This window comes from Siniperca chuatsi, linkage group LG12 (genome assembly GCF_020085105.1).
Source record: "Siniperca chuatsi isolate FFG_IHB_CAS linkage group LG12, ASM2008510v1, whole genome shotgun sequence".
In the NCBI taxonomy this organism is placed as follows: domain Eukaryota; kingdom Metazoa; phylum Chordata; class Actinopteri; order Centrarchiformes; family Sinipercidae; genus Siniperca; species Siniperca chuatsi.
The window spans coordinates 17,627,428-17,648,085 of record NC_058053.1 but is presented as its reverse complement, the minus strand read 5'-3'; the positions used below and the strand labels follow the sequence as shown (position 1 = coordinate 17,648,085).

Sequence of the window (20,658 nt, the reverse complement as noted above, 5' to 3'; positions counted from 1 at the left end):
TGAGGGACAAAAGGCCAGGTAGAGGGAGGGAGGCCATGTGAGGGTTGCATGCTAGTGAAGAGATGAGTCACAGTAAGTATTTGGATTTTTACAAAGACTATAATGAAGAAGAATTGGACTTTTATCCAGTTTTGAGAAATTTGTATGTTGCCGTTAAGGCATGAGGTGTCTTATGACAGTGATTTACTGAAACCTGCCAAGACCATCTGCCCTCTTCCCCTGGCATTCCTGTGGTTTTCTCATTCCCTGAGGATGAGGAAGGGGAGGAGGGAGAGGCAGCTGCTCTTCACAGAGATGTCTGAGATAGCAACTGTAACCCCTGGCCACTCCCAAAGCGTTAGGTATCACACTCGGTTATTTAACAGCCGAGTGGGAACGGAAGTAGGCCATCCTGTTAAGCCCTCCGGCATCCCTCTGCGCTCTGATCTAAGAGGACCGTCTTGCTTTGCCCACTCAAAATAACAGCTAGGTTGTGAACCCCAGTGCCAGGTTCCCCTGTCACACACACTGTTTCCATGATGCCATTGCTTTTCCTGCTCAAGTCCAAGTGCTGACGAAGAGTCAAGCGGCAAACGTCACGTGAGGCATATGCGTCAGACTGTGCACTTGCTCCCATACCGTCTCTTATAAGGAGTTCAGCTTCCTGCCCCTTGAACTTGTTACAGTTATAGAAGTGTGACACAACTGTGTCTTATACAAATCAAGCAGCTCCACAATAATTTGAGCCTCTAGCAAGATGACTGATTATTGACACAAACAGCTACTACTTTCACTTGATTGTAATTTTTCTAACAGTTCGGGATGTCCTGTTTGCTGTTGCTGGGCAGTCACACTGCCTTCAGGAGAACATGAGTGAGCTTTTAAATATTTGATGCCCATCCTCATCATTCTACTGCTCATGTATTATTAACCCAGCCACAACTAATACACTTGGAGGAAACAGAGACTCAGATAAAAACACAGTGGGACAACACAGCTTCTACCTTCTCTCATATGCCTGGGCTTTCACAAGCTGCAGCATAAATGGGAAATTCACTTTCATAAAAGCACCACAAAGAGGTTTGAAACCTCTAACCTGAGGACCCTCCCTTTACATTGACTATGTGTGACAAATACGTCCAGCCTTGGTTTGCAAAGGTCAACCTTTGCATCAGTGTCACAGGGCTTGACATGTAGTCACTCAGGTACAACACACGCCAACACAGCTAAATTATACATACAGTACTATGTGATGCTAAGTGGGCTACACCAGCTAGCTCATTAGGTAACATGCTAGAAGGCAGCTGTAGCAGCCAAAGGGAACTGCACTGGAAACTGTAACAAATGGGCTGCCTCAACTGAATCAATGTAAGTAGTTTCTAAATGTAGAGAAGGGGGATATATGAGAAAGGCTGTTGGGTGCTGGTACATCTCAACTCCCTACCACTCAAACACAGAGCACATGTGTAAACCCACATGCACACAGACCCATACCCATACACAAAAATGGGGTTATTACATACTTACTACCTTAAACTATGCCTGCTGTACAGAAGGTAATCACCCAGTACCCAATAAAACATGTGGCACATGCGGCAGGCTGAGACTTTGATCATGAACTCATCACAGTAGACAGAACACATAATGGACACATGCACTTTTGCACAAGAGTTGAATGGGACATAGTGTGAAAAATTACAACAAAGCAAAGGTTAACCCCCCACCCCTATACATTATATCCACACAGCAACAGGTTCACATATTGGTGGTTTGGCCTAGTTTGGCCCAAGTTATCCTAACTGCAAATGGACCATTAAAAACAATAATCGGAGGAAAAAGGAAAGATGGAAGGAGAAACGGTTATTTTAGTTCATATCTTCTCTCTGCTAATGGTTTAGATGTGTGTAACTGTGTGTGAATGTGGGTGTGCATGTGTCAGCGTTACTGACAGACCTCCATCTCTCATCTTGCGACCAGATGTGGACTTCCTCAGTAGGCTGCGTCCAGAGCTGAACAGAGTGTTGAGCTCATCCAGAGGGCTGGTCAGCGGTCTGCCATTGGCTGGGTTGAACAGCAGGGGAGAGGAGGAGCACGAGTGTGCTCTCCGAGGCTCAGCACGAGACATTTTCACTGGGGAGTAGGGAGGTGGCTTCCCAAGTGGTTCCCCACTTGCCCTTTGAGAGGATGAGGTTTTGGGGGAGTCCGAGCTCCCTGTGACAGATGCTGCTCGCGTCAGAGCCAGGAAGTTGGCCTCAGGGGGGAAGGGGAAGTGTGAAGGAGGTCTGTAGGGGGGAGGCGGGGCATTGGGGGAGGAGGTGGAGGTGGAGGGGTGAGTGGAGGTGTAGACTTCTTCTCTGGCATGAGGACAGTGAGGCTAGGGGAGGAGTCAGCCCTCTGGCGGGCATACTGCGGGGACAGGGGGCTGTCTGGGCCAGTAGCATAGTTCAGGTTTGTCTCAAACACAGGCAGCTTCTTTACCTCTAGTGGGGTGAGGGGTGACTCATCTGAAGCAGGAGAGCAGGTGACGGGGGAGGGGGGAAACACTAGGAGAGGTGGACGGTGGGGAAGCAAGTTGGGGAAGGGAGCAGGTATGTCACAGCTGCCATCTTTGCCGTGCTGAGTTTTGGGAGCTCCGCTGTTGGATGTGCTCTGCGAGTGTGTGATGTCCATGGCAGCGGCCACTCCTGCTGACATCCGTTTGGTCTCCCCATTCTGAGGAGGAGATGTTCCTAATCCCACCAGGCCCAAACCTAAAGCCTCCCGTTTGGCTGCCTTGGTAACCACAGCGGCAGGAGTTCCACCATCTTCCGGAGGGAAATACTTCATCTCCTCATAGACGGCCTCTGAGTCAGCTTGCTCTGGGCTATCAGGGGGCTCCTGGAGGCTCCGAGCCCGTGGCTGGGAGCCCAACATCTCTATGTACACGTCCTCTTCGTCTTGGCCCTGGTACAGGCTCAGTCCTACCCCTTGTGGGGCATCTACAGAGGCTGCTCTCTGCATCAAACCACCAAACCCTCCAAACCCCCCAGCACGGGACAGCAAGGCCAGCTTTACATCAGCAGGGCGCAGCTGGTGGATGTGGGGTGCTACAGCGTTGATCTCCTCATATGAGCCCGTCAGCTTAGTGTTGGGACTGCGCTTAGGTTTTGGAGGTGGCACCTTCCTCATGGTTGTGTAGTCATCACTGTGGGGACGGGGCTTGGACAAGGCTGAAGAAATTATAAAAGAAGCAATTAAAAACAGAGAAAGTTAAGGCATTAGGTAACAGCACTGAGGCACAAAAACCACCATATGTTCTCTTCTTCTGTTATCTTCTAAAGACCAGTAGTGGTGATATACCTGCAGGGTCTGTGGGAGACAGCTGGGATTTAGGAGGGCTTCCAGCTGGCGAACTATAACCCTCTGGAGTGGGGCTCTCTTTGGCTGCCATCATCAACCCTGCACTAACTGCTTCATAAGATGCACTCAGACGAGTGTTGGGGTCCCTCTTTGGTTTGGGAGGAGGTTGCTTCCGAGGCGAGGAAAGACCTCCCCCGCCTGCCCCGTCCTCGTTGGTATGAGCTACCTGCTGCAGGGCTGGTTTGATGGATGGACTGGCAGAAGAATGGACCATGTTCTCCATGGCGATGGGGATGGGTACTGAGCTAGACCGAAAGTGGCGAATTACTCGACTGCCCCCGTTGAGAGGACCCTCATAGATTTTCCCACTTTTCTCCACAACCCTACAAATGGGAAGAATAACATAATTCATATTTAAATGGAAGAAATGGAAAAATAGTTTGACAAATCGTATTGTCTCCATCACTTGTGCTTGATTTATGCTTTTCACAAAACAAACATAAAGGCAAATTTTTTTTCATCCAATAATTTTCTGATCCAGGTTGAGTTAATTATATAATTTAGATCATCAGCATACTCAAACTCAATGTATGCCTGCTTCAGCTGTTATGCCACAAATATGAGCTAAGCTAGGCCAATTGGAGGATAAAGACCAAAGAGATTATGCTTTCAATCTAATCTCCTTGCAGTAATTTGATAACATCCAGTTTGATATTTCCTCTGCTAATCTGCATGAGCCATCTGTTGGTTCCACAATTGCAGGTGGGGGGTGGCTGAGCATGAGTGAAGGTGATGGGGGAAGGCATTGTAAAAACCTGCAGAAAAATTAGGTGAGTTTGAGTGAATGTGTGCATGTGAGTGTGTCTGTGTGAAAGTGTGCAGAAATGTGTATGTGTCTAGTAATTCTCTCTACAATACGGCCTCCCTGTGCTCCTGTCTCCTGTCCCAGCAGCAGATGTTACATGCACAAGGACACATAGAGGACACAGAAATCATATGCCTGTATGTTTCTTTTCATCATCCAGGATGTATTGCTTTATCCTAATGTTAAAACTCAATTTATTAATTAAAATATATCAAAAAGTAATAAGAAAGTCAGTGCAGTGTGGTGACTTTTTACATTTTTGTGTTTCAACTGTGGCAATTGATCATTAAAATGATATACTACAGTGCGTCACTTTCCACTGTACTTGACTTTAACATTTTCAGCCGTTTTAAAGCTTCATGTTTCTCTAAGATGTTGTTTTGAAGCAAAACACCTGTATGTATCTGTGAGTTAGACAACAAATCTTAAAAAATGAGTAATTTTGTCTTGAGACATAAGCATATTTGTAACCAATCATTGTCAAGCTGAAATGAAAGTTGGTATTATGTAACAATGGCAATAATCAACACAAATGATAATGCTTCCTCTGCAGAGAGTAGAAGACGCTATTGAAATAATAAATGCATTTATTATGCAGCGTACCATAGAACGCATAAAATATATCACATATGTACATTTACAGATTTATTAGTGCTGAAATGCATCAGTCACATTACAGGTATTAATATAAACAAGGCTGTCGTTTTTCAAAGATTACGAAAGTGACTTTTCAAAATGAAGGTTGTTCATTTAGCAGCCCCTCTAAAGAACTTTCCTATTACCGTTTTTTACCCTTCTAACTCAGCCCTCCAGGGCTATTCCATATTCTCCAGGCATGAATGTCATATTAGAATCAGGTGAGGTGGAGATAAGGATAGCATTCCATAGGTGCAACACAATACTAATAGGATCTAATTACGCAGCTCATTATCTGACTATCCATCATAAAACTTCCAATTAAAAGTCAACACTGCACAGGTGTACAATGACATCATTAATCACAAAACACAAACACACACTCATCCTTGTACTTCAATCCTTGTGAGGTGTATTATTGACATAATGCATTCTCTAGCCCCTTACCCTAACCTTAACCTAATTCTAACCTAACCCTTAGACCAAGTCTTGACCTTCAAACAGCCCTTTGAAGTTGTGAGGACTGGTCAAGATGTCCTCACTTTACAAACATGTCCTCACTCCGCAGGTACAAAAGAAGTTCCAGTCCTCACTATGTAGCAAGTACAAGTACAAATACATAAACACACACATACAAATACACATTTATAAAGGCAAATGCTTTACTCATACAGTCATAAATCCTGTCAATGACAGTAACTGCACATTATTTACTTCCCAGGCTAAATAATTCTACAGTCACTTTGAGGCCATCACATTTATCATTATGAATTATATTGTAGTAAATAATAAAAGCCCTATTCTTGCATTAGAGTGAAGTAATCAGTAGCATGGTGCAAGTCTATCATCCAAACGACACTTGAACTTTTTGATCAAATGAATATTTGGTGAGAATGGGGAAATAACATTAGAAATACAAATGACAAGTGGGGAAAGAATGAATAACTGCAGATTATTTACTTTCCCAGCTAAATAATCCTACAGTCACTTTGAGGCCATCACATTTAGTATTATGAATTATTGTAGTGAATGATAAAAGCCCTATTTTAGTGAGAATATTGTCTTGTTGCATTAGTGTGAAGTAATCAATAGCATGGTGTAAATACAAATGACAAATGGGGAAAGAATGAATAACTGCACATCTACATTGCTTGAATATTCATGTATCTTTGCCTTTAGATCTGAATGAAGGCGTGTGAGTTGTGAAAGTGTTTGCTAATTTACCTCCTGGTGGGCTGATCTTCCTCCTTGCCCACCGGTTCAGGCCTCTCACCGAGTGGTGGGCTATTGCTAAGGCTGTTGACAATACTGTTGACAAGGCTGCTGCCATGGCAGCGCAGGCGGTCGCTCTCTCGCGCGATGTCGGATGCATTTTGAATGACCAACTGGTCGTAGGTTCGCAGCCCCATGTCTTCTGCCCCCTGCAGGAAACACTGCACACTGCACTCCTCTTTCTGCTGTAATGACAGCCTGCGATGAACACACTGTCTGACCAGCCAGCCACGCACCACTGAGATATGAGGAAGAGGAGGATGAATAGGAGGAGAGGAAGACAGAGACGTCAGAGGTGTCAGTGAAAGAAAGACAGACAAACCCTAAAAGAAGGTTGGGTCGTTATTTTGGACATTACCTTTCTGACACGTGATGATCTTTTTATGAAACTGGTAGCAGCGGTCGTTGAGCTGGTCTGCCTGCCAGTATCTCAGAAACACTTTACTGCTGCCCATCTACACACAGAATGACACAAGTAATCTGATCAAGCGCATATGCAACAGCATTGTTGTACACTACACTGCCATCATCATCAGTCTCTGGGAGTAGCCAGCAGACCCAGTGAGGCTGTCTTCTGTTGGAAATTTCAGAAGAGTGTGACTTACTAGGTCACTCTATACCAGCTGCACAGAACTGTGGGGGGCATACTTCCTCAGACGGACACTTCTCATTCCAACACATACTACTTGTAAGAGTAATGTGAGTGTGTGTAAAGCAGGGCTGTATGAAAAGGTGTCTGTGGGGCATTGTGGAGGAGTGTGTATGCGTGTGTGAGGCAGGAGCTGATGTGACCTGTAAGGTCACACACTCAGACACAACAGCAGTCTGGCAGACAGGACAGAGAGTGGGGCGGAGTCCAGGCTGCTATGTGTGTGTGTGTGTGTTTGTGTGTGAATAGAATGATGATGAGGTGGGACAGCTGGAACGAGTTGTCAAAGATTCCATGGGATCTTTCAAATAGAGGGTCAGGGATTAAGGCATTTGGCAAATCTTTTGTTATTAATGCAAACAGAAAAAGAGGCAAGATATAGATACACATACACACACACACACACACACACACACACACACACACACACACACACACACACACACACACACACACACACCTGCCATCCCTGGAGTTTGGACTGTTGCAGAACTGTGCGACATCTCTCCTCTGGTGACAATTTCTTTTTGTCTTCCAAAGTTGGGACCACGAGGTCTTTATATCTGAGACACACAGATAAAAACAGAAAACATTGGAGCTGCACAGACAAAAGATCTCAAAGTGCTGAACTTAACTTTAAATTTAAATGAGACATAGTGACACCCCCTCTTTTCAGAAACAATGGCTTCAAAGGTTAGTGGGGTCATATGGCAGACCAGCCAAACAGCATCTGTTCCTATTGGTGTTGCCCTGGGCAACCGTTGCTATGAATGGTCAGCTGGATGGAGACAGTGGTTTGTTTGTGCCTGGGATGATGGGAAAATGAGCAAGAGAAATGTTGACAGAGAATTCAATGATAGAAAATATATAGCTCTTTATATGTAAATAACTGTAGATGCTTTTATATGTGGTGTGAATTCTGAATGCGTAGACATGAATGAATGAATAGTGTAAGGGTGACAGAGACTGGCTTATGAAGGGAAATTATGTGAGTGGAATAAAAACAAAACATTCTTCGCTTCATAAGCAGTTACTTCCAAAGGGCCCTTGTGAGCCCCTTTGCATCTGCTCCAGAAGAGCAGCCACACAGTTTGTAAGTGTAAACATAATTGTACAGAAGAACAAGTGAATGTAGTTAAAATGGTGTAACTGAGCTGTGACGAAATCTTCCATTTGCGCTGGTCCACACTGCCACACTGGGTGTGATGATCCTGATGTGGGTGTGTTATGAATATTTTATCTACACTGTTCAGCTTTGACTAGAGCATTACCACCTGTGACAGACAACTCGCAAACAGAACTCTTCCCCATTGCCTACAGAGCCTCTGAACAGGATACACATGTCACTAATATTATACTTATTATATTAAACGAGACAAATATTATACACTCACTGTTGAATAGCTACAACAGAAGGAATGTTACTATATAAAATTAAAATACTACAGGCCTTTTTCACAGCAGACATTTTGACTTGTCATAGTAGGAAAAGCACAAGTATTACTAATAACATTAACTTACTCAGTAGGCACTGACATGCCAGCATGCACAATATCAGGACCCTGAAACTAAAGCAGCTGAATGGAATTCAGCCATCATTCATTTTAGTATTTACATTTGTGTTTCCTATTGTGACATGTCAAAATGTTTTTTGTGTAAAAGGCTTATGCAATACTAATAACACAGAAATATAACAAGTTACTGTAGAAAGGACAGACTCAATAATGTAGGAGACACAATTCCTTATTTTTAAGACAATAGCTGTAGGTAAATATGATTTGTTTATATGGAAACTGATGGATCTCAGTGTTACCCTGAAATTGTACATATCTCAAGCTATGTTAAACTGTGATGAGGTTCATGATATCAGTAGCTGACATGGTTGGTACTGGGGCAACCCATGCAGATAAAAATTTTTAGGTAGCCACACTTTGTCAGTCCTATCTTTGGCTTTGCCATTGTATTGTAACTAGAGCCCCTTTTCCATAATCTTTTAGACATTCATTTTGAAATTTATTCAGGGATATGTAAGACATGTAAGAGTATATGCTGTATGTGCACATAGAGGTCAGCAATTATAACATTTTCTGAATGAAATAGAAATACACAAAACCCCCAAACATCAGTTGGTCAGAGCATTATGTCAGTCGGTGTTCTGTTTCTTCTGTTATCAATGAGAGGCAGAGCCAGCTGATGATGTTAAACATGTGATGAGGAAAATATAACAAGCACATGGCTGGAAGCATGAACCACTTGTGTTGTCAATAGTGAGTAAGTGAAGGCATGAATTTTGGATGTGTTTGATTTGCAGGAGTGGGGTCTGTCTGAACTCTTCCTAACCCTCTCTCTGTATGGTAATACCAGTCCTGCAGACAGCACACGCTGTCCCACTGGGCCCATAAAACACAAAGGAACTCTGTAAACCCATGACCTTCCCTATGAGGATATGAAAACCATTGATGGTCCCCACTTTAAACAAGACCCAAGGGGGCTTCATGTTGAGTCAAAGAAGTGAAATAACCCCTTTGATAAGTGTTTAAATGGAGAGCTACAAGGTGCTAATGTGGTTCTCTGTGATCAGAGAGCCATCAGTGACCACTGTTACTGAGCATCACAAAGGTGGTAAAGGCAATGCTGCTAGAATTTAACCCACTCACTTCCTCTCTGAAGCTGCTCCTATCCGTCAGACAAACTTTCAGTTGCCACATCCTCAAAGCCTTATGGCTTTGTTTAGTTGTGGATTTCTATCCCATGATCAGTATAATTGGTGGATATTCTTTTGTAGGTAACTTAATAACTTACAAATGTGTGTGTTTATCCATCCGTGGGAGGTAATGAAACCCGCTTGGAACTGGCCATACAGGAAACATGACCTGTAGACTTGTGAGCTGCATTTGTGATATGCTCTATGAATACTGATGCCTCTTTCTCATCCACTTTGTAACAATTAAGAACTGAGGAAAGCAACACACATTGAGGGCTGGGATTTACAGATACAAGGTTCAAGTGGTAGAATTTGACCTTACACATTGGCAGAAAATAAACCCGGCCACAAAACACATTGTGTATCATAAAAGACAAATAAACGCAACAGTAAAATAGATTTCTCATAAATCATAAGTCATTTGTCTCAGATGCCCACTATGACTTAGTGACGTGGCCTACATGGTTCCAGTGTGCAAGTGTGTGTTTGCGTGTACACACTGGTGTGTTTGTATTCATGAGAATATAGCAACCTCAAGATTGATTTCTGATTTATTGGCCTGTCAATTTGATTAGTCAAGGGCCAGGGCATGTTTTGAAAGAGTGACAAATGGAAAGAGAAAAAGGAATAAGAAACAGGACAAAATTGAGATAGTGTGTGTGCACATGAGAGAAAAAGGGAAAGATAAAGACTGAAAGGAAGAAAAATTGTTTGGATCAAGAAGAAAGAAGAGGTAGGAAGATGAAATAAAAAAGAAAATGGTGGTTCAGGAGAGAGAACATGTGAGAAAAGGATGAGAAATTGAGTGAGAAAGAAGCTCTGTTTAGACAGCAGTGTAGTCCACCCCCACTCTGCAGCAGCTCCCTCCTTGGCCAAGGCTGTGTTCAATCATTGGCCCCGTCTGTGTTGAAACCAGTGGAGGAGGGAGAGAGAGATATGAATGGCACTTGGGCTGGGCTAACTGGTGTCTTTGTGAGTGGCAGCCACTTAAATTAAGCATAGCCTTAATGTATAAACAGCAGAACAGGGACACACATCAGACAAGGCACAATCAAAAGGTCGATTTGTATGGACACAAAACACAAAAAACAGTCGTACAAAAAGGTAGTTTGACTTGATTCATTGGGCCATTATTATAATCTATTCACATCACTATACTGTATACACTGCATACCAGATCTTGTTTTTATATTTTTGTTTATCTCTGTCTACTGGTAGTTCCCTCTCTTCCATCCATCCATCCATTTTCTACCGCTTGGTCCCCGTTAGGGGGTCGCGGGTGACTGGAGCCTATCCCAGTGACTTCGGGCCTTAGGCAGGGCACACCCTGGACAGTGGCCAACTCGTCGCAGGGCGAGTTCCCTCTCTTGTTTTTCCTTAAATACCAAATACCAAAGTCAATATAGCAACATTACAGCCAGACCATGAATTTAGCAGAGATGGACCATGTTCATGCAGCAACCCACCATCAGCACGTACCACCACCACATTAGCCTGGGCTACCACATTATGGGAGAAGTGAGAATCTGATTGCCAGGCTTTCTGAGATTTTGCAGCAGATCTGCAGTATATCAATCATCCAGTTACAGACCAAGAGATAGCAAAGCATCTGTATTCTTTACAACAACGCAGCAATACAGTTGCTGAATACACCGTTAAGTTCTGGATATCAGTGACATAGTGGATGGTGTTCTGCCTCCCTTTCCAATGTTTACCATCAGGGATTACAGAAAAGATAAAATGAGCTGGCTTCCCTGGAACAGCTGGAGGATCTGGAAGAGTTGGAATATTGCCCATAAATGTTGACAATTGACTCCCTGACAGACAAAGAGTTAAATTCACTACTCTACCTTCATTAATCTCTTGGATGTGGAGGAGCCTATGGAGATTGGAATGGCCCAGCTGTCCAGTCAGGAGCACATACAGTATGCTGGCTATGAGAGGGATACTGTCTTTACTAACTTTCTAGCAAACTGCAGTTAACATTCAGCAAAGGATCAGACCCAAGGGTGAAGTCGAGTTTCCTCATTTACCTCACCTGTATCTCATTTGATGCTGTCCACTGAGAACAGCAATGAAAAGGAAATCAGATGCACCAGTATTATGCTTTCATAGATTCAGAGTGGCAGGTTACCAGTTTGACAGTTCTCATGACATAAAATGTGGGGAATTTATTTCAGTTGACTCCAAAAATAGATCATTGTCCATGCTTTTGATGGCTGTCGGCTGATTTTGAGTTTCACTTAGTCTTGACGAAACTGTGTCTCGCTCTGCGCAATCCCCACATTGACTGGACAGCTGGCAAATTGGAGGAATGGAGGCCTATGTGTCAACTAACCTGCCACAAGTCTACACCTGAGACTATTAATAGTGCATTCGTTGCTCAATCACACCCTGTCAACCTGTCTCATGTTACATCTCACTGCAACAACCAGTAGGAAGTGTTCAGCAAAAATGAGCAACCATCCTACCATCACACTGACTGTTTGACAACAGATCTCCTCACTGGTGCTTGTCTATCTCTGGGTCATCTCTGCTCCCTCCCCACTCCAGAGACTGTCAGCTGCCATGGAGGAATACATCAAAGAGGCTCTCATCATGGGGGTTATGCATCCAGCCACTTCACCAGCTGGAGCAGGTTTCTTCTTTGTATAAATTATGGTTCTCTACGCGCATGTACTGACTACCGTCCTCTATATAATATCACTGAATTGTTACCCTATGTTGGCTTCAGCTTAAAAAAAACAACAGAGGTGATGGTGGTTTATACTCATCTGGACTCTTCTCAACCATTTATCCCCAAAGTGCATATGTCAAATGTGGGTATTGGAGCTGTCCAGTCTCCCACTCTTCCACTGACAATAAGCTCTATCCATGAATTATGTAAACAAACAATTTTGTTGTCCTGGAAACCAGGACTCAGACAAGCTGCTTAAGAGTGATTACTATCAAAATCAACCTCAATCTATGTCTGACCAATTCACTGGAAATACACACACTATTCACTCACACACTTTGGTTCATACCCAGCCCTGCAAAGTTTCCCCTTTCTGGTGACCAGCTGGCGATTGTGATGCTCAGTTATCTGCTGGTCACAACCATTGCTAAAACAAAGATTAGCATACAACACATGGCTGCCTAAAACACTCACTCACAGACACACATACACTAGCTCACACACACACACACACACACACACACACACACACACGGCTTAACAAATAGCTTTCACAAAACCCTCACCAGGAATCTTTCAATTACAGCTTGAACAATGACAGTGTTGGCTCTACAAGGTGTATCCATCAAAAACACAAAGGAGCTGGTGGCAGCTTATGGACAGACAACACTACAATCTATATTGGATTCACTTTATCATTTGACATGGGCCTAGTTCTCCAGATTAAATTCCCTGTTCAGGTTTTCCCTCATGACCTATTATGTGCGGTTCACTTATGTATTTCACTTGGTGTATGTTTGACCAGAAAATATTAAGTGTCAGACTGTACCTGCAATATAGGCAGCACACATCAACCATTTGCCAAGACTCTACAGGGTTTGAGCAGCTGGTTTCTCTTTTTATAATCATGCATCCCTTTGCTGGTTAAGTGTTACTTACCAGTCCACTAGAAAATTAATTCCGGAAAGAAATCTGACCAGAAACCCATTAAGTTTACCAAATAAGAGTGCGGGAGAAGGATACCTCTGCTGCTCTTCCTGAGGTTTCTTCAATTTTTTACCCAGTTAAAAGGTTTTTTGGGGGAGTTTTTCCTTATCTGAATCGAGGGTCTGAGGGCACAGGGTGTTGTATGATGTACAGATTGACCCCTTAGGCAAACTGTGATTTGTGATATTGGGCTATATAAATAAAATTGACTTGACTTGAGCCATAGCCATTAAAATGCTTCATTACCTATGATTTAATTTTGACAATTAAGACATGCCTGCTTCAGTATTAGTAATAATAAACATCGTGATTCATCCTATTTTCTCTTAATTAACGTTTGTGTGTCTGTGTGTGTGTGTATGTGGTGATGTGATGATGTTTACAGCAGGGTAGTGGAAACTTTTGGGGGGTCATGTGACCAGCTTTGTCCTTTCTTATTATCTGGCAGGAATGTTCATGTTAATCCCTTTATCCTCAAAAAGAGAGAGAGAGAGAGAGAGAGAAACCAGGAGACAGACTGAGGATGGGAGGGAGAGAGAGAGCAAAAAAGAGGGAGAGAGAGAGACTTAGAGCTAAATCCTCTCAGTATTCCACTGGTTCTCAGAATCAGAGGAACAGGAAGAGAAATACTGAAACAAACAGCCAATCTGAGAGGGATAGAAAGTGAGATAAAGACAAGGAGGAGAAGTGGTGTGACAGAAACACACAATTCTTGCTGTTCTCAACAAAACAGGGAAAAAACAAGTGACAGAACAAAACAAAAGGCTAGTGAGATGGAGTCAAGGAGCAGTCTAAAGTGGAATTCACACCAAATCAGGAGCTGCAGAGAAAACGGCAGTCTTCCAGATGCCGAAAAAAAAACTGCAGCAGCCCTGCAGCAAAAAGTTGAAACAGAATCAACTTTTGGAGAAACGCAACCCAAAGTGACACTGCGGTGGCCAATCACCTAAGCCAGCGATGAGACCGGTCAAACTGCTCCACAGTCAGCCTGAAATATCGCTGAAACTGGGTGCTATCCATGGACCAAATGATGATACTCTCCCAGTTGTGTCCTCACTTGGTTTATTTCGTGTTACCAGCTTCGACATCTGCGTCTGGCTTGCAGTCTACGCTGCAAAATAGTGATACCAAGAAGCTTCCTTTGGTTTGTGTCCATTTGTCTGAGAGAGAGAGAGAGAGAGAGAGAGAGAGAGAGAGAGAGAGAGAGAGAGGGGGAGCTGTGGTAGCGAGAAAGCCCATAAATCAGAGAAATAAAAAGTTATTTTCTGATTGTTTCACAGTGGTTACGTTCTAAAGCACAAATAAATACAGCCACACCCCCGCACACCTGCACACAACCCTGCACTAATCACCACAACGCCTGATTTGGTGTGAATACAGCCTAAGTAGGGAACAGGGATCTACCACTTTACAGGAAAGCCAAGAACATAGTGAAAAGAGGTGATGGGGAGAAATAATGACGAACATTCAAGTGTGGGACAGGGAGACCTTACACAAAACTGACTGGTTAATGTGTGTGTGTCGGGCTGACATGGGAAATGTGATAGTGGTATTCATCAGCTGCAATAGACTCCCATCATACTCTAAAAAAGCCATTCAAGGTCATTCTGTGCTTCTAACAGTAAGATTTGCTGTGACTTGGCGTGACAATGCTAATGTGTCAGTGTGCATGTAAGCACATAATCCTGTACAGGACATGCCCTTGCATTCATTTGCAGATGTAGAGAAGGCATATTCTGTCCAGCTTTCAGATGACTTTGACCTGCCCGCCCTGTCATACATAAACTGACAAAGATCACAGTGACCTGCTGGGAGTGTAATGTATCCGAACAACTGAGATCAGTGAGGCAGACAAAGAGAAGAAGCAGAGCAATCCATCATTTTTAAGACTTTTCCTTTAAAGAAGAAGTAGCTGATGAGAAGAGGAGGCTGTGAAGTGAATGAATAAGCATATAGACATAGAACAATAACGTCAGAGGACGAGTTATGACAGTTGCAGCGCTCTTAATTATGCAACATGCTCTGGCACTGACCTGCTGAGGAAGCCTGGGAAGGACAGGCGGACAGGGTATCCATAACGAATCATGCGCACCATCTCAAGCACCCCGATGTACTGCAGCTGGGTAGACACATGGAAGCTGTCGAAACTGTCTGGCTGACCACTGACATTGGGGCGCACACACTCCACAAAGTGAGGAGTGGAAGCCTGCAGCTTACTGATCACCTCTGACAGCGAGTTCTGAAAGAGGGAAAAGGAGAGGAGATGCAGTCAAAGGCACTCACTGGAATTTTTACAATATTAACAGAATGAGCAACATGTTGTGCTCAGATTAATAACATTTATAATGTTTGGGTTGGAAGAGCCCTTTGGCTGTTCTTATACAGTAAGTACTAAAGAAGGGAAGGAAGGGCTCCTCTAGCTCGTTCCTTTAGAAGTTGTAACTTGAGTTGCAAGCTACAGTGACTGCAGTAAAATCACGTTGTGTTTGGTGGTCTGATTTTTTGAGGGTGTGTTTTGCCTCTGGAGGAAGCAAAACAAAGAGCTCTTTGCTCTTTCTAAGGGTGTGTGAGTGTGAGCTTTTCTTCAAGCCCTGAATTCACAGGTGCTGCATCCAAGGTCACACAGACACACACATATACCGACACATCCACATACACGTAAACACTTACATCTGTGTTTTTACCACTTCTCAAACTGACGTCAGTCTATGCTCTGCATATCTTTAGGTACAATGATCAACACCTCACCCCTCATCTTTGAACGTCACTACCAGCATTCCCACTGCCGTCCTCCCTCCAAACATGCGCATGCACACACATAAATCCGTGCACACGGCACACAGTGGTTGTTGTTCATTGTTCATTCATTCATGTGGAGGGTTTCATGCTTGGCTTAGTACAGCATCATTCTTCAGCCCACTCTCTCCTTCCCTGCCATTCCCTGAGGGAGTCGTCGACCACAAGCCCACAACTCTGATTGTGCAACACACTGGTTTCATTCAAACCAAAGGTACTGGTTCTCTGAGCCACATTTCAGCCTCCTTGCGTCACCAGCAGACACTGAACTGCTTTCCTCTAACTGAAAATTATTGTTGTTTTATATAGTTATGAAATCACAGTTCCCTACTCTGAATAGGTCTTATGGCTGCATTGTTGGAAAGGCTGTGTTTTGTGTATAAGTGAGAATAATGTGTTTTGTGGACGAGGGTGCACAAACCACAGCGTTTTCTTGAGATGAGGACTAAATTCACACAAAACCTTAAGGTTCATTAACAAATTCTGATCTGATCCAGATGCTTGCAGGTACTCTCTGAAGCGAACAGGTGTTCAGTAAAATAAAGACAAAGGTAAAATTAACACACTAGTTTTGTGTGATTGGCATCAAAAGAGTAAATTAAACTTGTATAATGACTTTCCCCTAATAGTTGAGGGCCGTTGTATATGTGCTGCAGTAGATGCTTGTTATGACAATGACAAACACTGCTTCAGTGGTATGCTTGTCAAGTTGTAGCTTCATTTTTTTAATGTCTAATTTTATTTTATTTTTTTTACCATTTTGCAGATAGTCTTCACTAAACTCCAAAATCTATTTTCCAAATTGCTTATTCAGTGCAAGTTTTCCAGGAGCTGAAGCCTGGACCAGCATGCATTGGGCAAGAGGCAGGGTAAACTCTGTGTTGGATGCTAGTCTATTACAGGGCAGACCTTCTTGCTGTGAGGCACAAGTACTAACCAATGAGTCAACATGCTCATTAATGACTATTGTGGAAAAAAGAATCAAGCATCATGGTTTATGATTCAGAGACCTTTTTTAGAATTAGGCCTGATCCTGTCTTACCCTTGTCTAAAACTACAAATGTGTGGTGAGTGGAGGGGAATGGTTCTTACCCTCAGCTGGATAGCCACTGTGATGGGCCCACAACGCTCTAGCTGTTGGAGGAAGGAGCTTGAGCCTTTCTTCTTCAAGATCTGACAATGGAAAGAGATAATAAAGAGAAAAAATATGAGATAGCTGTGCATCTTACTTCAAGTGGCCACTGAGGAATATGGAATCATTACAACATAATCATCAGATATAATAATATCTGATGATTATGTTGTAATGATTCCATATTCCTCAATCATTATATCTGATGATTATATCTATATTATTATTATTATTATTATTATCATTAAATGTTTGCAATGCACACTAAACAGTCCCATTAGACTACTTCTCTCTTGAGAGTGACCTGGCCAAGTGAGCAGCATAAACATTGTTACAACAATAAACACAAACACAACATTCACACACAATACACAATATTCAGTTAATATGCAATACAAAGTCAAGGACAGAAATCCAGTTATAACGCTTAAATTTCCTAAAACGATTTTCAGTTAAAATTTAGAAGCAATCACATTAACCAAGAATACTATTTTCTCAATCTTTTAAAAATGATTTAAATTCCCTCATAGTAATGAGCTCTGACAAGTTCAGGTCCTTCTGTACATTATTCCAGGAAGAGGGGGCAGCATATTTAAAAGCTTTTTTTTACAGCCCAACTCAGGAGCCCATAGCATTTATTGTCTTATATTGTCTTACACCCACTGTAGTACTGCAATATTACCTAATGTTGCCATATAAGGCTGCAGGGGACAGTTCGGGGAGGTGAAAGAGGTCTTATGTAAGCCTGTAGATGGCTAATGAGCCACAGAGACAGCAGGCAGAACTCCCTAGGTTACACAACCAGCAAGCCTTTTCAGTCACACATGTGCACAAGTATGTTTGTCATGAGAAAAGTGTATAATCACATGACTGTGTGTATGTGTATGCATGCTTGTGGAGTTTCAATCTCAAACAAATCCAATTCCCAGAGGTTTATATATAGCACTGTGGTGGGAAGAAGCTCAAATTAGACTGTTGTTTTTTTCCCAAAATACTATCCCTGTTTTTCCATTGATCTGCACAGCAGTCAGTTGCCCTGTTGGAACAAAGAGCTTATGACTGATTGTGTCCCTTCAACTCATCAATTCGTATATTTTATTATCAGGTTTTAAAAGCTAATATGAGCAATGCACCCTTTTACCCAATGTTTGCCTCAAATTATAATTGCCAAATGATAAAAATATATTTTATAGCCAGAAAATGAACAAGGCCTGTAGTGTATTTTGGAGTTGACCATAGATACAGTGCAACAATAGACTTGCTGCATGTGTGGTTCATGTAAAGTCCTGCACTCACCACTCTGTGAACAGTGTACTATACCTTGGTAAGGTCATGGTACCTCCGGGGCTGTTGGGGGACAGTGTTGGCAGTGACAAGGGAGGCTGATGGCATCCTGTGGAGCAACAGGGCAGCTTTAGGCCCTCTCAGCCCAGCACGGCCGTGGGCTGCTGGCACCAGAGAACCAGTCTGAGTCAGCTTGGACTGGAAGAGCTGCTGCAGTAACACACTTTCACTGGCTGCCGGACACAAAGCACATACACACAGAGAGACGGAGGAAAATAAGGGTGAGAAGAAACAACGGCATTGGTGGAATCAAGGGGGTGGAGGAGAATAAGGAGAGGTGGGACGAACAGATAGAAAGAAAGAAAGGAGAATGAGGAGGATGTAAACAAGGAAGGAAAGAAGCATCAGAGGAGGAGTGAGAGTAGCGAGGAGGCATAAAGTTTGGCTCCATGTAAAAAATCAGTCAGGCAGCAACAGCGGGTGGACCATGCCATTCGACAACACGTGAAGCGGTCCACGACAACAATAAGCTCATTCAGAAAGCTAAACAACATGTGTGTGAACGTGGGCCTCTGGCTCTCATCTGAAAGGCTGAGAGGAAGAGAAAGAGAGAAAGAAAGAGAGGGGGGGGGGTGGATGATGGCAGGTAGGCGTACTAAGCAAAGAAAAACAAACATGAGTCCTGGACTCATTTAAGGACTTAATTACAAACAGCTCCAAGGGTAATTGTCTTTTCATTTAAAGCAATCATTGCCAACACCTGAATATAGACTTACATAGATCCCTCTGTTAGCTTTAAGGCTTAAACTTAAAGTGGGGAGGGGATGACATCCATAAGAAGAAACCACATGGTACGTATGTCAATGTGTGCGGCTAAATGGCAGCGACTAAGCGACTCAGTCAGATGGAGGGACAACAGCCAAGTGTGAGTGAAGGGATAGCCTTTAGAAGATTAGCCTCATCATGGAAATTATAGTAATTAAGCGGCTGGACGTAAGGCTAGCCTGGCAGCCACACAACGACTGCCTGTGTCCTGCTAACCACAACACCTCACATCTGGCACCTTCTATAGACAATATACACACAGACGGTGCTGTCTGCTGCATATGGGATGAAACACACACATAAAAACACAACCACACATAGACAAAGAGTGGTTTTGTATGCCGTTAGTTTAGACAAGAGTGCATCTTTGTGACGGCACAGTGTGCTCATATGTTATTCATTGGGCACTTACATTTCATCGTAAACAAGAGATTCTGAGGAAGGGAGTCCTTGTTTCTTGTGAGTGATCCTGTGAGGTCATATGAAATCTGGTGGAAAAACAAATCATACATGGACATTCACTTATACAGTACTTTTAATTCTTTATGTAACATGGAATAGTTATGAATACACTAATTCACATTGGCCTATATCTTTGTAAAAGCACCAATTGGAGCTCCTTTGGCTATAAGATGTGGTACCATAAAAATAATCGTTTATTTTTGTGGAAAACCTATACATCTAGTATGAAAGTGTTGACCTGACACAGCAATGTCACACATTGACAGAATATCTTTTTTTCTTTACAGTCATGGCATTCTTAATATGGACAATTGCCACCTAGTCTTCTAAAGAAAAACATTATTTTGAAATACAACAATAATGTTCATATTTGCAAAATCCCCTGCATAATGATTGCTACGAACAGATAAATGGAATTATTATTATGTCTTTTATCAGGTGCAGCCTATTTATTTCATCTAAATAAAAATAAATAAATTATTTTTGTCACTGGACAGTTTGTGTCAGCCAAAAGAATGGGCTTTAAAAAAGTCATGAGATTTCCAATGTAGAGAAAAGACAGTTTTCATACAAGCCTACAATCACATAGCATGTACCTTGTGCCAAGTTTGCACAATAACAATATAATAATCTAGGATAAATTTCAGATTTAAGATTAATTCCTTATCCGTAAGGACATTGAATGATTGAACAATAACAAAAGACTTAGTTTGATGATGTCGTGAAGTAGCGTGGGATCATGGGAGCTGTTGTCTTCAGTGTTAAACAACGACCATTGCAGATGAAAATCTATCTGACATTGCATTTAATCTCGCTAGCCGACTTCCTTCCTCACTCTCTGACGTTTCTCGTTTCTCCCTGGAAGTTATAGCAACTAGAGGGGATAAAGGGGATGTGGTTGACGCCATTGACAGGTGACCAAATGAAACACACTGTTACCTTGAATGGAATTGTTGGAAACATTTGGGATAATGTAACTCAAACAACTCACAATGTTATATATTATACCTTTAAATAGACAAGTTTACACACAAAATTCAGTATTATGAGC

The 20,658-nt window shown here is 42.7% G+C and overlaps 1 protein-coding gene and 1 long non-coding RNA gene across 2 annotated transcripts in view; both read right to left on the bottom strand.

Moving 5' to 3' along the window:
- The window catches only part of myo16 (myosin XVI), a 92,959-nt gene that overhangs the window by 13,092 nt on the left and 59,209 nt on the right, over positions 1 to 20,658 (bottom strand). The window contains 10 exon segments of the mRNA XM_044216300.1: positions 1,933 to 2,283; positions 2,286 to 3,188; positions 3,319 to 3,701; positions 6,044 to 6,329; positions 6,450 to 6,546; positions 7,201 to 7,303; positions 15,142 to 15,347; positions 16,997 to 17,077; positions 18,357 to 18,553; positions 19,558 to 19,633. Coding sequence (XP_044072235.1) covers positions 1,933 to 2,283; positions 2,286 to 3,188; positions 3,319 to 3,701; positions 6,044 to 6,329; positions 6,450 to 6,546; positions 7,201 to 7,303; positions 15,142 to 15,347; positions 16,997 to 17,077; positions 18,357 to 18,553; positions 19,558 to 19,633 — 2,683 coding nt within the window.
- Positions 9,981 to 14,045, bottom strand: LOC122885343. The gene is made up of 2 exons (XR_006380095.1): positions 11,916 to 14,045; positions 9,981 to 10,345 (listed from the first exon to the last, which is right to left on the bottom strand). It is a non-coding gene; the product is annotated as an uncharacterized LOC122885343 (long non-coding RNA).